At 40.2% G+C, this 15380-nt stretch overlaps 1 protein-coding gene across 1 annotated transcript in view; it reads right to left on the minus strand.

The window, feature by feature from the left end:
• Positions 1 to 10305, minus strand: part of TTC26 (tetratricopeptide repeat domain 26) — a 41343-nt gene extending 31038 nt beyond the window's left edge. Inside the window, exons 1-5 of the mRNA XM_005679520.3 lie at positions 10204 to 10305; positions 9560 to 9697; positions 6811 to 6903; positions 5052 to 5166; positions 3277 to 3326 (exon numbers count right to left, since the gene is read on the minus strand). Of these exons, the coding sequence (XP_005679577.1) occupies positions 3277 to 3326; positions 5052 to 5166; positions 6811 to 6903; positions 9560 to 9697; positions 10204 to 10206 (399 nt within the window). The 5' untranslated portion in view covers positions 10207 to 10305. The remainder of the gene's footprint in view (positions 1 to 3276; positions 3327 to 5051; positions 5167 to 6810; positions 6904 to 9559; positions 9698 to 10203) is intronic.

Below are 15380 nucleotides of genomic sequence, written 5' to 3' on the forward strand. Positions count from 1 at the left end.
TTCCATTCACTAGATGGACATAACAATTCTATATCTGTATGCACTTAATGAGAGTCTGCTTTGGCCACAGCAATCAGAGCAGAAAAAGAAATAAAAGGAATCCAAATTGGAAAAGAAGAAGTAAAACTCTCACTGTTTGCAGATGACATGATCCTCTACATGGAAAACCCTAAAGACTCCACCAGAAAATTACTAGAGCTAATCAATGAATATAGTAAAGTTGCAGGATATAAAATCAACACACAGAAATCCCTTGCATTCCTATACACGAATAATGAGAAAGTAGAAAAAGAAATTAAGGAAACAATTCCATTCACCATTGCAACGAAAAGAATAAAATACTTAGGAATATATCTACCTAAAGAAACTAAAGACCTATATATAGAAAACTATAAAACACTGATGAAAGAAATCAAAGAGGACACTAATAGATGGAGAAATATACCATGTTCATGGATCAGAAGAATCAATATAGTGAAAATGAGTATACTACCCAAAGTAATTTACAAATTCAATGCAATCCCTATCAAGCTACCAGCCACATTTTTCACAGAACTAGAACAAATCATTTCAAGATTTGTATGGAAATACAAAACACCTCGAATAGCCAAAGCAATCTTGAGAAAGAAGAATGGAACTGGAGGAATCAACTTGCCTGACTTCAGGCTCTACTACAAAGCCACAGTCATCAAGACAGTACGGTACTGGCACAAAGACAGACATATAGATCAATGGAACAAAATAGAAAGCCCAGAGATAAATCCACACACATATGGACACCTTATCTTTGACAAAGGAGGCAAGAATATACAATGGAGTAAAGACAATCTCTTTAACAAGTGGTGCTAGGAAAACTGGTCAACCACTTGTAAAAGAATGAAACTAGATCACTTTCTAACACCGCACACAAAAATAAACTCAAAATGGATTAAAGATCTAAATGTAAGATCAGAAACTATAAAACTCCTAGAGGAGAACATAGGCAAAACACTCTCAGACATAAATCACAGCAGGATCCTCTATGATCCACCTCCCAGAATTCTGGAAATAAAAGCAAAAATAAACAAATGGGATCTAATTAAAATTAAAAGCTTCTGCACAACAAAGGAAAATATAAGCAAGGTGAAAAGACAGCCTTCTGAATGGGAGAAAATAATAGCAAATGAAGCAACTGACAAACAACTAATCTCAAAAATATACAAGCAACTTATGCAGCTCAACTCCAGAAAAATAAACGACCCAATCAAAAAATGGGCCAAAGAACTAAATAGACATTTCTCCAAAGAAGACATACGGATGGCTAACAAACACATGAAAAGATGCTCAACATCACTCATTATCAGAGAAATGCAAATCAAAACCACAATGAGGTACCACTTCACACCAGTCAGAATGTCTGCGATCCAAAAATCTGCAAGCAATAAATGCTGGAGAGGGTGTGGAGAAAAGGGAACCCTCCTACACTGTCGGTGGGAATGCAAACTAGTACAGCCACTATGGAGAACAGTGTGGAGATTCCTTTAAAAATTGCAAATAGAACTGCCTTATGACCCAGCAATCCCACTGCTGGGCATACACACCGAGGAAACCAGAATTGAAAGAGACACATGTACCCCAATGTTCATCGCAGCACTGTTTATAATAGCCAGGACATGGAAACAACCTAGATGTCCATCAGCAGATGAATGGATAAGAAAGCTGTGGTACATATACACAATGGAGTATTACTCAGCCGTTAAAAAGAATTCATTTGAATCAGTTCTGATGAGATGGATGAAACTGGAGCCGATCATACAGAGTGAAGTAAGCCAGAAAGAAAAACACCAATACAGTATACTAACACATATATATGGAATTTGGAAGATGGCAATGACGACCCTGTATGCAAGACAGGAAAAAAGACACAGATGTGTATAATGGACTTTTGGACTCAGAGGGAGAGGGAGAGGGTGGGATGATTTGGGAGAATGGCATTCTAACATGTATACTATCATGTAAGAATTGAATCGCCAGTCTATGTCTGACGCAGGATACAGCATGCTTGGGGCTGGTGCATGGGGATGACCCTGAGAGATGTTATGGGGAGGGAGGTGGGAGGGGGGTTCATGTTTGGGAAGGCATGTAAGAATTAAAGATTTTAAAATTTAAAAAATAAAAAACTAAAAAAAAAATAAATAACTAAATAAAAGGAAAAACAACTGAAAGAACTAAACAGAGATAATTACAGCATGAAATTTTTAAATATACCAAGAATATTTATTTTCAAATACTACCTCTATAGATAAATTTCCTGTAAAAATTTAGCACTATCAATTAACAGTTTTAAATTTTTATTGTTCATACTCAATAACTCAATAAGTCTATTTCTAGGATGTTAGAACTTCATTTTTATAATTAAAATCAAAACCAATCTTGAAGCCAAATAACTAGGAAATGCTGAATGAATTGTGGCACGTGCATATGATGGATTGTTATTTAAAAAGGATGGGTTTGAAGACTAGTGACTCAGGGATACGCTCATAATTTAAAGGCAAGTTGTAGAATAGAGAGTATATATTTAACATAAATCTCATTCTGCAAAATGAACAAAAATACAAATATGCATATAAAAAATGATTACCCCTAAAGAGATATGCCCAAAGGTTGAAATATAGTTAACTTTAAATGTGGTAGACGTTTGAACAAACTCTGGGAGATGGTGAAGAAAAGGGAAGCCTGACACTGCAGTCCACGGAGTCACAAAGAGTCAGACATGACTTAGCGACAGAACAACAACAACAATATCTTTTTATTGCATATTTATATTTTGATTACTACCATGTGTGATTTTATAATATGAAAAAGTATTAAGAAATAATTTTATGATGATCATCAAAATTATTGCCAGAAGGCAGGCAATTCAGAAAAGTATGTATTTATTTTCAGGAGTCAGGACAGGCATCTTTGCTTCTGTTTCCTAAGACATAATAAGATGGTGGAAACAAACTAATCATAAAAGACTACTGCTTAAGAAGAACTAAAACCTAATATCTCTAAATAAATTACCAGGGTAAAAAACATTAATGGGGGAGAAAAATCGTATAAAATTAATACCTGTATTCTACTTGCTCTAAACATATCATTAACAAGAATTTCTACTTAATTCTCTTTCACCCATGCTGGTAACAAGAAAGAAAGAGAAAAATATTTTAAAAACAAAAGTTTTAATTTATGTCAATTAAAAAAGGAAAACAAAATTTTACACTTAAAAAAAGTGTGAAATAAGCACAGAAATACCTTGTGAGCCAAGTGGAAGAGGAGGCGGTTTTGAAGTCGGCTTTTTGGAGCTGAGGAAGAAAATCCAAGGTGCTTATTAAAGATCTCAATTGTGTATGGCACTCAGTCCCTTGTAGGAGTGACATGAGGCTCAGATAAGGATATTCCCAAATCCTCACCCATGGGATCCTGCTACGTCTCTGTATAATACATATTATTTTCGTCTAGTCCTACTGGAGTAGAAGGAACATCATCAAGAACCAGAAGGAAAACACTCTGGGGTTCTGCTCGTGCCCACACTGGTTCTTCCTGACTCTGTCGTGGTAAAGCACGGCCTGCACTCTTCACAATGCCCGCAGCAGCCCATCCTGTGTAGTTCACACGCGGAACCAAACACGGGAAGCAAATGTTGTGGTCCTATCAGTACATATAGGAATCCAGTGTTGTCAGTTCCTTCTGAACTCTTCTTTTCATTGTTACACTGCCATGTTTTCCTAAATGGGGCGTCTCAGGTGCCTCAGTGGTAAAGAATCTGCCTGTCATTGCAGGAGATGCAGGTTTGATCCCTGGGTCACAAAGATCCCCTGCAGAAGGGAATGGCAACCCATTCCAATATCTTTGCCCAGAAAATCCCATAGACAGAGGAGCCCAGTGGGCTACAGTCCATGGGGTCGCAAAGAATCAGACTCAACTGAGAACACTCGCATGCATTTTCCTAAATACTAGCCCATTCTCCACAGATCTTCTGGCATGATAATCTGCCATCTAAAAGAGATAGCCAAGCAAAAAGGTTAACATCTTTTAAATTCCAGATCCCCTTTGTGCTCCTGGAGAATCTTCCTAATTCTGGACACTCAATATTATTAATCTATCTCTTTACAACAAAAAGTCATACTTCAATGTTAAAAAAGAAAAAAAATATATGGAAAGAGAGAGAGGTACCTTGATCACCTTACATGCATCTAACTGTTTTACGCACAAAGTCTAGAAGCATGAGATAAATAACTCAAACAAAGACCATTATAACTCAATTGGGAAAAACTACATCAGTAAATTGAAACAACTTGGGTACAAATCAAGAGATTTTCCATGACCTTGAACTGAAATTCTATCTAAATATGTATGTGCCAGTTAATTCTCTAAGAATTCTACCCTAGAATACACTCGTCACTCACATATTTCCTAACAAACATTCTTTTGCCTACTTTCTCTATTTTTCTTTGATTTTAATTTGATTCATACTCTAATTATTCTTAATCTTTCCTCCCATATTTCCATTTTGCCCTACACTTATTTGCAAATTTGAATTCACTTCTCCTAAGTTGACTGACTTCATGAGTCAAACAAAAGGGAAGAAATATGGATTCTTCAAGCTGAAATTACTAGGCTTCTCATTTAGAAGTAGGGCAAGAAGCTATAAAATCCACATTCATGAGAGCTTGACCAACTATACCCAACTCCTACCAATAGCATGAATGTCCCACCACAGGAGGACCTAAGAAAGGCACCTTGTCTTTTTCTTCTCTCATCCCTCTGATTTTTGGCTGTAGATTCTGGGGAAGTGAAGTGGGGAGGGTAAGGGTAAGGCACACAGAGATTAACTCTGTCTTTAAAGATAAAGTTGCTAAGATCCAATACGCTTTGAAGAGTAGAGCTTTTCTTTCTTGGTTTTTTTTTTTTTTTTTAGCTTTCTAATGTCACTTGATTTTTCCTTGAGAAAGGTATTAAGTTTAAAAATCTCCAAAATGACTCTTAGTATTAGTGATGAATTTCAGATATTAAAAGGGCTCATTTACCTTTAAATCCAGCTGCTTCAGCTTGTTTATACATTCCAAGAAAAAAGTAGGTACAGGCTAGGTTCACCCAGACTTCAGGATTGCAATTTTCTTCTTTTGTTGCATTTTCATATTCCTGAAATATACAATAAGCAGTGATCCCTTATAGCAGTAAAGCAATCAATGGGCCATTCCTTTATATATAATGGAATAGGAATTCTTGATTGGGCAATTTCACATTTAGGAGAATTCTATACGCTCTTTAGGGCTTCCCAAGTGGCGCTAGTGGTAAAGAACCTGCCTGCCGATGCAGATGTAATTTCAGTCCCTGGGTCGGGAAGATCCCCTGGAGGAGGGCATGGCAACCCACTCCAATATTCTTGCCTGGAGAATCCCATGAACAGAGGAGCCTGGAGGGCTACAGTCCACAGAGTCGCAAAGAGTCGGACACGACTGAAGCGACTTATCACGTACACACATGTGCTCCTTATATTCTATACCTGCAATATTAAATACTGCAGTTAGGGCTCAAGCCTACGCATGTGGGACTGTTGCCCATAGAACCCTACACTTGTTTTATTTTCTTTCCCTTTTAATACTGATATGGGCTAACAAACAGCAGAAATGAAAAACAACTAAAATATTCTGTTTTTGCTAACTTAAAAAGACATTTAAAAAGATATTAAAAATGCATAGTTTCAGCTAACTTAAAGTCTGATACCTTAATACGCTACAAATTTTATTTCATTCTAATTGTTTTCTGGCTTTGTTTACTTGGCTTTACATTTTAAAAATTTGGTCTTTGAGGGTTTTTCCTTCCCTGTTAAGGACAGTTTCTGAAATTCACTTTGTCAATTACATTTTCCACATACTCTTTTACTATCAGTCTTTACCACATGCCTATTTTCTTTTTTACTCCATTTGACCTATTCTCTCTTCTCCTAAATCTTTCACAAATACTACCAGCTTCTATTCTGCCCTCTTCACATCTTCACTTTTCCTTCACTGATTTTGTTGCTTTTGTTCATATCAGTTTCTCATTGTGTGATCTTGGATATTTTTCATTTTAGTAGTGGAGGTTTTTAATATCTTTAAATTACATTTTGAGAGTGAGAATATGTAAGAAAGGTCAAAATAATTTCATTTATGAGTTAAAAATCATTGACATAAGGCATCTACAATTTTATGTATAGCCATAATTCTACAGATTGTTAGGTTTACAATGTAGGGTTGTAAACCCATTGTAGGGTTTACAATGACCAAGAAAAACAATTTTCAAAACTATACTTTTAAAAATATAAAAAATAAATACTATATTAAAATATTTTAAAATATAAAGATAAAATAATATTTCCTATGTCTAAAATTAACCTTTCAAAATAACCATGAACATTTTTTGAGAAAAGAATCATAAAACTTTTAATCAAAAGGGCTTATTTTTCTTCTCCTGAAGAGTTCCTTAAGAAAGACTAATATTAATATATTGAACAATCTCATTAGTATATATCTAAAAGGAAAGAGTAAACAACATTGCTACATATACTTGAATATATATAGAAGATTTCCAAAGCAATACATCAAAAAAGATTCAATGTTTACTCCTGTTAACAAAGAAATAGGATGGAGGAAGGCAGACAGGGTGACTTTTTTCCTTTTTCCTTTGTTCCTCTCTGTATTGTTTGAATTTTACCATAAGCATGTATTATTATAATACAAAACTTAGTAACATTTCAAAACCCTACAGTTATTTAAAAAAAAAACAAAACAACTTTAAACTAACCTCCAAAGCTCTCTTGTAGTCACCCAGGTGAAAAGCACAGTATCCAATCCACAAATTAGTATCCTCTTCTTGTTCCCCAACATGACGTTTGAACTTCATGTTAAAATTTCATGAAAAAAAAAAAATCACAAATACTTTGAATGGTAAGCCCTTGTTTAAAAAACTATGTTATTAATGAACAATAGGAAATTGCAAATTATGGAAGCAAGATAATCTCAGTTTAATCAAACTGATACCTACAGAACTCAGCACAATTAACTACCTTTTCCTCAAATATTTCACAACTGTTTTTGTGTTTACTGACACCTTACTCCAGGAAGTATCTAAGAGTTATCCTCATAAAAATTCCGGGTGATAATATAAGCATCATAAGAACTCTGTGAAATTATTTAATGCCAAATAACTGAAGGTTAGAGAAATTAAGCATTGACCTGAAGGCCACACACAGCCAGTAAGTGTGGGGGAAGGGACCACACAGCCAACTGACTCCAAAGCCCATGTTTTCACCCCTATCCCATGTTCTCCTGCATTTAACTTCACACTTCAAACCTGTCCCATGAGCACACACATATATTTATTCATAGGTTATAACTTTTCACTGAAGATAAGGCATTAAATCCTTCTATTACCCTTGAACGGGCTTGCCAGGGCCTATAAGAATTAAAGATTTTAGAAAACCATCTAATCATTTATGTCCATTGTGGAAAAATATTCATGAGTTCATCATCCAATGAAAGAAAAGTCCTGTTTTGGAGGAAAGGTGTGAGATCCTGAAGGAGCAGTCTGAATTACCATGAGCTTTTTTTTTTTTTTTTTGTAAAAGGAAATTTTTTTTTCTAATTTGTGTGGTGATAAGTCAAAAACATAGGTGAAAAAGTAAAAACTAAACAGATCATTGTTGATTTGTAGGAAGGAAATCTAAAAAACAGTGGAAATATGTATGCGTATCATGATTCACTTTACTGTACAGCAGAAGCTAACAACATTGCAAGGCAACTACACTCTAATAAAAATAAGATAAAATTTTTAAAAGCCAATCATTGTTACAAAACTTCAGGTGCCTTGACCAGTACAAGATGAAGATATCTACTGATACTCTCTCTAAATAAAAACTTACTCTTGTAGCTAACTCTATAATATTAGAAATTCTCCTTTCACCTAGAGAAGGAAATGGCAACCCACTCCCGTATACTTGCCCGGAAAACCCAATGGAAAGAGAAGCCTGGTGGGCTACAGTTCATGGGGTGACAAAGAGTCGGACACCACTGAAGCGACTAAACAATAACAACCTCTCACCAAATACTGTGAATTTGAGTGCAGTGCCTTAAGTCTGAAGAAACTCTTATTAGAGGTCTCCCTGAATTTGCCCCTGGAATTCCCTGGAGCCACAGCAGAGCTCACAGGCCCTTCCTCATCCCAGACCAGGGCAGTTCCCATTCCCATCCATCATGGCACTTTGGCTACCTAAGAATGAAAGCATAGAGCTGAGCCTCCCTGGACAACTTAAAGGCAGCATGGGATCACACAATAAGGAAAGTGTAGTCACTTCCTTAAAGAAAAGAGAAAAAGAAACTAACAAAAATCACACATGTATCTACCAGTTGGTCCACTGATTTAAGGAGCTAGAGGGTCCTTCCAAGGCAGCTCCCCTGATTTAAAGATAAGAAATCTGACACCAGAAAAGTTTAAGCAATGTGCTCAACACCAGCGCACTAGCAAGAAACACAGGACTTGACATGCAAGACTGAGAAAGATAAATAAAGCCAATTAAAACACTTATTGTTGATAAGAGTAATATGGCTGTTGTAGTGCTTTAGAGAAATGACTATGGCACAACACAACCAGGCTGTGCCGTCAAAACTCCTCCCTTCTTTGTTCTTTGGTGCACCCCTTCATTCTCCCACAACACGTGCTTCCCACAAAACCATATCCCAAAGTGCAGTATCCTTGGACCATCTACATCAGCACTTAGGCTACTTGCCCCAAATATTGGGTTCTTGAGTTTCCCTGGTGGCTTAGATGGTATAGAACCTGCCTGCAACTTGGGAGACCTGGGTTCAATCCCTGGGTCGGGAGGATCCTGTGGAGAAGGGAATAGCATCCCACTCCAGAATTCTTGTCTGGGAAATCCCATGGACAGAGGAGCCAGGTGGGCTATAGTTCATGGGGTTGAAAAGAGTCAGGCACGACTGAGCGACTCACACACACACACAGGGTAGGAGTCCAGAAATGCACATTTAAACAAGTACCACGAGTGACTCTAATAAGTATTAAAAGTTGAGAACTACTGCCATAGCGATTTGGAATATCTTCTGAAGATACAGTATTTCAGACAGTAAGCATGAAACATGGCAGAATTATTTAAATTTGATCAAAATGTTATAACATATTAATAGGAATAAATCATAAACTGGTCAGGGGGTGGAATAGGCAGTGTTTGAACTGACACTGAATTAAATGTCCCTCTACATTTTTAGGCTGGACTTGCCATCAGTGGAACTAGACATAATTAAAAGTGTCCATCAAGAAATAAGTCTATCATGTAACAAAAGAGAGAGAGAAGGAAGTCAGTCTTTTTAGTTCATCTTTAGTCAGGTTTACAGTTAACCTGGAATCTGTGCCTGACTAGACTTACAGGAAGTCCCAGAATGCACCCACCTGTTCCATGCATAGCAACCAGCATTCACCCATGCATTCCTCTATATTCTGATTATTTACTTCCTAAGAAGCAACTCTCTTTGGACATTACCTCCAACAGGGTAATAGCTCCAGTGAAATCTCTTTGTGAAAGTAGCTCCTCTAGCTTTGGAATCTTCCTACCTTTCTTCTTCCTTTTGTCAGTGTGCGGTGGGTCCCCGCCTACAGCAGGTTTGGCCCTTGAAAGCATCTGTGAAAGAAACAACAAAGATAGCTGTATGATCCCAATCCCGTGGTCAATTTTAAACTGAGAGTGACGGCTCCCGGATTCATAAATCAAGTTCTGAACAACAAACCCCTTGTAAGCCTATTTAAACTCTTTCCGTAACACGTATTTTACTAAAAGGTCCATCACCCGGGGCTTGAGCTGAACGAAACCGCTATCCCCTACTTCTTCATCTCCTCCAACGAGAATGAGGTAAGAGATGCTTTCGCGGAGCTGTTGTCATCTCAGCCTTCCCTTGGTCCACTTCCCATCTCACGCGCAGCTCAGGAGTGGGAAAACGGAGAAACAGGAGGGAAGAAAGCAACGATGTGTCTACAGTTGCAGCCTTGTCCCCGGTGGGAACACGGGAGCGGGCACAAACATCTGCCTCCTCTAACACTCTTAAACTTAAACCAGAAGTGTACTAGGAATCTCTATCTCCAGTCCCAGGACCTACTCAAACTTATTCCTCACTATTCGACGCCACTAACCATCTTGGCGCCGGTCCTGCGAACCCTCTCTGCAGACAGACAGCAGAAGGCCTGGCTTCAGCGCGCCTCAGCATCCACAAAGCTCGCTTGGTCTCCACGGCAACCCCGCCAGGGGACTGGTCCTTCCCGGAGTAGCGCTCGCCGGAGAACTGGTGCCCTGCGCATCTTGGTTCCCGTAGGCTTATCGCTGCTGCCGGGCGTGAAAAGTTTTCTCTCCGGATGAAAGTGTCTTTCTCTGTACTGAGAGCGAGAGTTTGTCTGTATTTCTGTAAGTTTACATTAGGAAAAAGCGAATTTAAGTGACACGGTTTTTCAAAAACAGGTTCCCGGGAAAGTCATTTTCAAGGAACCACTTCCGATTTGGACCTCATTGGGCTCCAGAGCAGCCTTGGGCGCTGACTGGCACGTGATCGCGGGTCTCCTGTGCTGTGCGGCTTTGAATCAAATTTCTGCCGGAGCAAGGATGCTGATGTTTGGAGGCGGGAGTTCCCCTGAATACGATTTCTTATTTCTATAGATACATCTCCATTGTGATGTGACATTATAATTCCTACTTCGAATTTAGAATAGAACCTCTCGTTCGTTAGAAATAGGGAAACAAGATACAATCACAGTGACCAATTGCAGCACCCATCTTGATTGTTTCTAAAGGTCTGATGTAATATTTTGAATATGTAAATTAAGATAACTGGAGTGAAATAATTAAATTTATTTTGGCTGTGTGTGTGTGTGTGTGTGTGTGTGTGTGTGTGTAAGTTTTGTTGTTCTTGTTTGGCTGTGTCACGGAGCTTGTGGGATCTTAGTTACCCAACCAAGGATGGAGCTGGGACCCTCCTGAAGCTAGGAATTCTAATCACTGGTCCACCAGGGAATTCCAGGAAATTGTTTTTAAAGGTGTGGAGAAAAGGTTTAAAGATGTGTAACGTAAGAGCTGTGAGTTTTAAGTTTTAGTGAGGCTCTTTCTAAGGACTAAAGCCCAAGAGACAGCCACTTAGGCACTCTGAAGCAACCACTCAGTAGAAGTAAGGGAAAAGTCAGTTCATACATGACTTTTGGCTGGCGGATACCTGCAGTCAAGCATGTATCTTGGTAAGATTACTGCTAATCATAAAGAACAGATGTCTCCAGTTAATCTTTTTAGCTTTTCTATGTTTGGAGGATGGAAGAATCTAGAGTCATTAAAATTCTTCCTGAGATATACTTTTGACTACCTATGAAAGTGAAAGTGTTAGTCACTCGGTCCTGTCTCTTTGCAACCCTATGGACTGTAGCCCAACAGGCTCCTCTGTCCGTGGGATTCTCCAGGCAAGAATAGTGGAGTGGGTTGCCATGCCTGTCTCCAGGGATCTTCCTGACCCAGGGATAAAACCCAGGTCTCCCACATTGCAGGCAGATTCTTTACTGTTTGAGCTACCCAAAGCCTGGGACCTGTCTGTATTCATGTGCATCCAAAGCACAGATGCCTCATCCTGTTTTTGCCTTAAATTCCTCCAAGAGTCCTACTGTCAGTCAGCAAATGTGGTGAGTTTACAAATGAACACTTGTGGAAATGGGTGGTGAGCAATGATCTTTGTCTTAGCAATCCTGATTTTGGGGGAGTCTATGCTTGTATGTTGGAGAAAGAAATGGCAACCCACTTCTGTATTCTTGCTTGGGAAATCACATGGACAGAGGAGCCTGGCAGGCTATAATCTGTGAGGTTGCAAAGGTTGCATGCTGCTGCTGCTGCTAAGTTGCTTCAGTTGTGTCCGACTCTGGGCGACCCCATAGACAGAAGCCAACCAGGCTCACCCGTCTCTGGGATTCTCCAGGCAAGAACACTGCAGTGGGTTGCCATTTCCTTCTCCAATGCATGAAAGTGGAAAGTGAAAGTGAAATTGCTCAGCCATGTCCGGCGCTTAGCAACCCCATGGACTGCAGCCTACCAGGCTCCTCTGCCCATGGGATTTTCCAGGCAAGAGTACTGGAGTGGGGTGCCATTGCCTTCTCCAGAGTCGGACATGACTGAGCAACTAAAACACACACATAACACACACATGTACACACACATGCTTGTATGTTGACTTTAAAAAGTGCACAACCTAAAAGTTGAGAGTTATGTTTATTCAGGGAAACTTTTAAAGGACTATAGCCTGGGAATTAGCCTCTCAGATGGCTCTGAGGAACTGTTCCAAAGACATAAACGAGAAACCAGAGTATATAGGGGTTTTTGTTGAAGAAAAAAATGTAGTCAAACTTCAAAAGATTACTGTTAAATAAAAAAAACCCAACACCTCGAAGACTTCAGTGTGTTTTATGTATGGGAAAATGGAAGTGACTGGGCTCATTGAAATTATTCCTTTGATATGCATCTTAACGATCTAGGGCCACTGTCCTCTTTTTCTCCATTCTGAATTCCACTTAAAGGCACTGTCAGGACAGCTGCAGTGACTGTTGGTTTGATGGCAGACAGCACTCTGTTACTGAAATAGAAGACAACATTGTTTTGTCCAGAGGTAGGCTCCTTGTAGCTGAGATTGTAACTGTTGCACCTTAGGGACTGTACCTTACAAAAGATAGGGTCTGAACACATAAAGAAAGCTGATGGTCGAAGAATTGATGCTTTTGAACTGTGATGTTGGAGAAGACTCTTGAGAGTCCCTTGGACTGCAAGGAGATCCAACCAGTCCATCCTAAAGGAAATCCAACCCTGAATATTCATTGGAAGCACTGATGCTGAAGCTGAAGCTCCAATACTTTGGCCACGTGATGTGAAGAACTGACTCATTTGAAAAGACCCTGATGCTGGGAAAGATTGAAGGCAGGAGGAGAAGGGGGAAGCAGAGGATGAGACGGTCGGATGACATCACTGACTCAACGGACATGAGTTTGAGAAGGCTCTGGAAGTTGGTCACGGACAGGAAGCCTGGTGTGCTATAGTCCATGGGGCCACAAAGAGTCAGACACGACTGAGCGACTGAACTGACTGAACGCATTTGCTGGAGAAGGGTCTCAGTGGAGCACACATACTAAAGTGGAGACTGCCCGTGTCAGAAGCTGCTGGAGTAGAAGGTAGCTGCTCAGAAAAGCCAGTGCCACGCTGGTTTCCATGCCTACATGCAGAACCTGTGCCTGCCACCTGCATTGAGAATGCCTCCTGTCGCTGATCCCTCCTCAGAGTGGTTCCTCAGACTCTGTATTTTCTTACTATTGGGTGTGACTAATTTGAGTATATTGAGTGCAATAAGCTGAGTGACTTGAACTTCTTACACACTTGGCTCATGACATGTTTTATGACTTCTCAATCCCATGATTCTTACTTGGCCTTGTTGCTTTGTCTTATGACACCCACACACAAGAAGAAACTATAATATGTGTTGTTGGGTGACTTGATTTATCTTACTCCTGAACCTGAAACAGGAGAGAAGGGGGCAGGGCACAGCCTTTAAGAGAATGATATAGCCGTAGGACATGACCAAGTCTGGTTAGAACCAACTGGATCCAAGATGATGGAACAGTTGACTTCCAGTAGACCTTTGAGCCTCATAATTTCCTCCCTGTAATACACTGTTGTTGCTGTTTAGTTGCTAAGTTGTGTCCTATTCTAATAGTAACATAAGCTAAATGACACACCCACTAGTGCCATGACAGTTCTGACCAAAAAGTGGGTGGTAGTCCAGTTCCAGGAAGTCCCTGTCCCTCCCCCCAAATAATTGAAATAAACCTCCCACTCATTAACCTATAAAATTATCCAGCTCATAAAAACTAACCATGCCATATATCGAAGCTCTCTTGCACCTTCTGAGGTGCCCATTCTCTGTCTGTGGAGTGTGTTTCTCTCTAAATATATCCACTTCTTACCTATGATTTCATCTCCAAATTCTTTGATGATGAAGCAAGAACCTCAAATTCACTGGGAACAAATCCAGTAAACACAGCTGCAACGGTAATCTAAAATCAATAAATCATGGAATATTAGAGCTGGAAGGGACTTTTAAAGGACATCTAGTCCAACCCTCAGAATTAACAGACTAAGGAACTAACATCTGGAGAAGTGAAGTAATTGTCCCAAGTGTATAGACTGTTGTGTTATAGTTGAATTACATTACATACCCCCCTGAATAACTAGCCTATATAAAGACTCAGGTGTACCATAAGCTCACAGAAGGAAGGTATGATTGCCTAGATTCTTCTTCATCCTCCTTGTGCTCTAGTTCTTGCCCCCCATCCCATCCCCAAACACTTGGAGAGTAAATGAGTGTCTACTTGTCTACATTCCTTGATATATACAGCTCTGTATACACACAAACGGGGCTTCCCTGGTAACTCACCTGGTTAAGAATCCGCCTTCAATGCAGGAGACCCCAGTTCGATTCCTTAGTCAGGAAGATTCCCCTGGAGAAGGGATAGGCTACCCATTCCAGTATTCATGGGCTTCCCTGGTGGCTCTGATGGTAAAGAATCTGCCTGCAAGGTGGGAGACCTGGATTCAATCCCTGGTTTGGGAAGATCCCCTGGAGGAGGGCTTGGCAACCCACTCCAGTATAGTTGCCTGGAGAATCCCCATGGACAGAGGAACCTGGCAGACTATAGTTCATGGTGTAGCAAAGAGTCAGAAACAACTGAGTGACTAAGCACGGCTGCTGCTGCTAAGACAAGTCAGTCGTGTCTGACTCTGTGCGATCTCATAGATGGCAGCCCACCAGGCTCCTCTGTCCCTGGGATTCTCGAGTCAAGAATACTCGAGTGGGCTGCCATTTCCTTCTCCAATGCATGCATGCACTCTAAGTTGCTTCAGTCGTGTCTGACTCTGTGCGACCCCATAGACGGCAGCCCACCAGGCTCCTCTGTCCCTGGGATTCTCGAGTCAAGAATACTCGAGTGGGCTGCCATTTCCTTCTCCAATGCATGCATGCATGCTAAGTTGCTTCAGTCGTGTCCGACTGTGTGCGACCCCATAGACGGCAGCCCACCGGGCTCCCCGGTCCCTGGGATTCTCCAGGCAAGAATACTGGAGTGGGCTGCCATTTCCTTCTCCAGACTAAGCACGGCACATACACACAGACATGGATAAAGACACATCAACAGGCATATGCAGTTTCCCCTTCTTCCCCCAGCCTTTGGCAACCACTAACCTATCTTTCTCTATGGATTTGCCTGTTTGGACATTTCATAAAAATGAAGCCATACAGAGGTCC

This window comes from Capra hircus, chromosome 4 (assembly GCF_001704415.2).
Source record: "Capra hircus breed San Clemente chromosome 4, ASM170441v1, whole genome shotgun sequence".
NCBI classification, from domain to species: Eukaryota; Metazoa; Chordata; class Mammalia; order Artiodactyla; family Bovidae; genus Capra; species Capra hircus.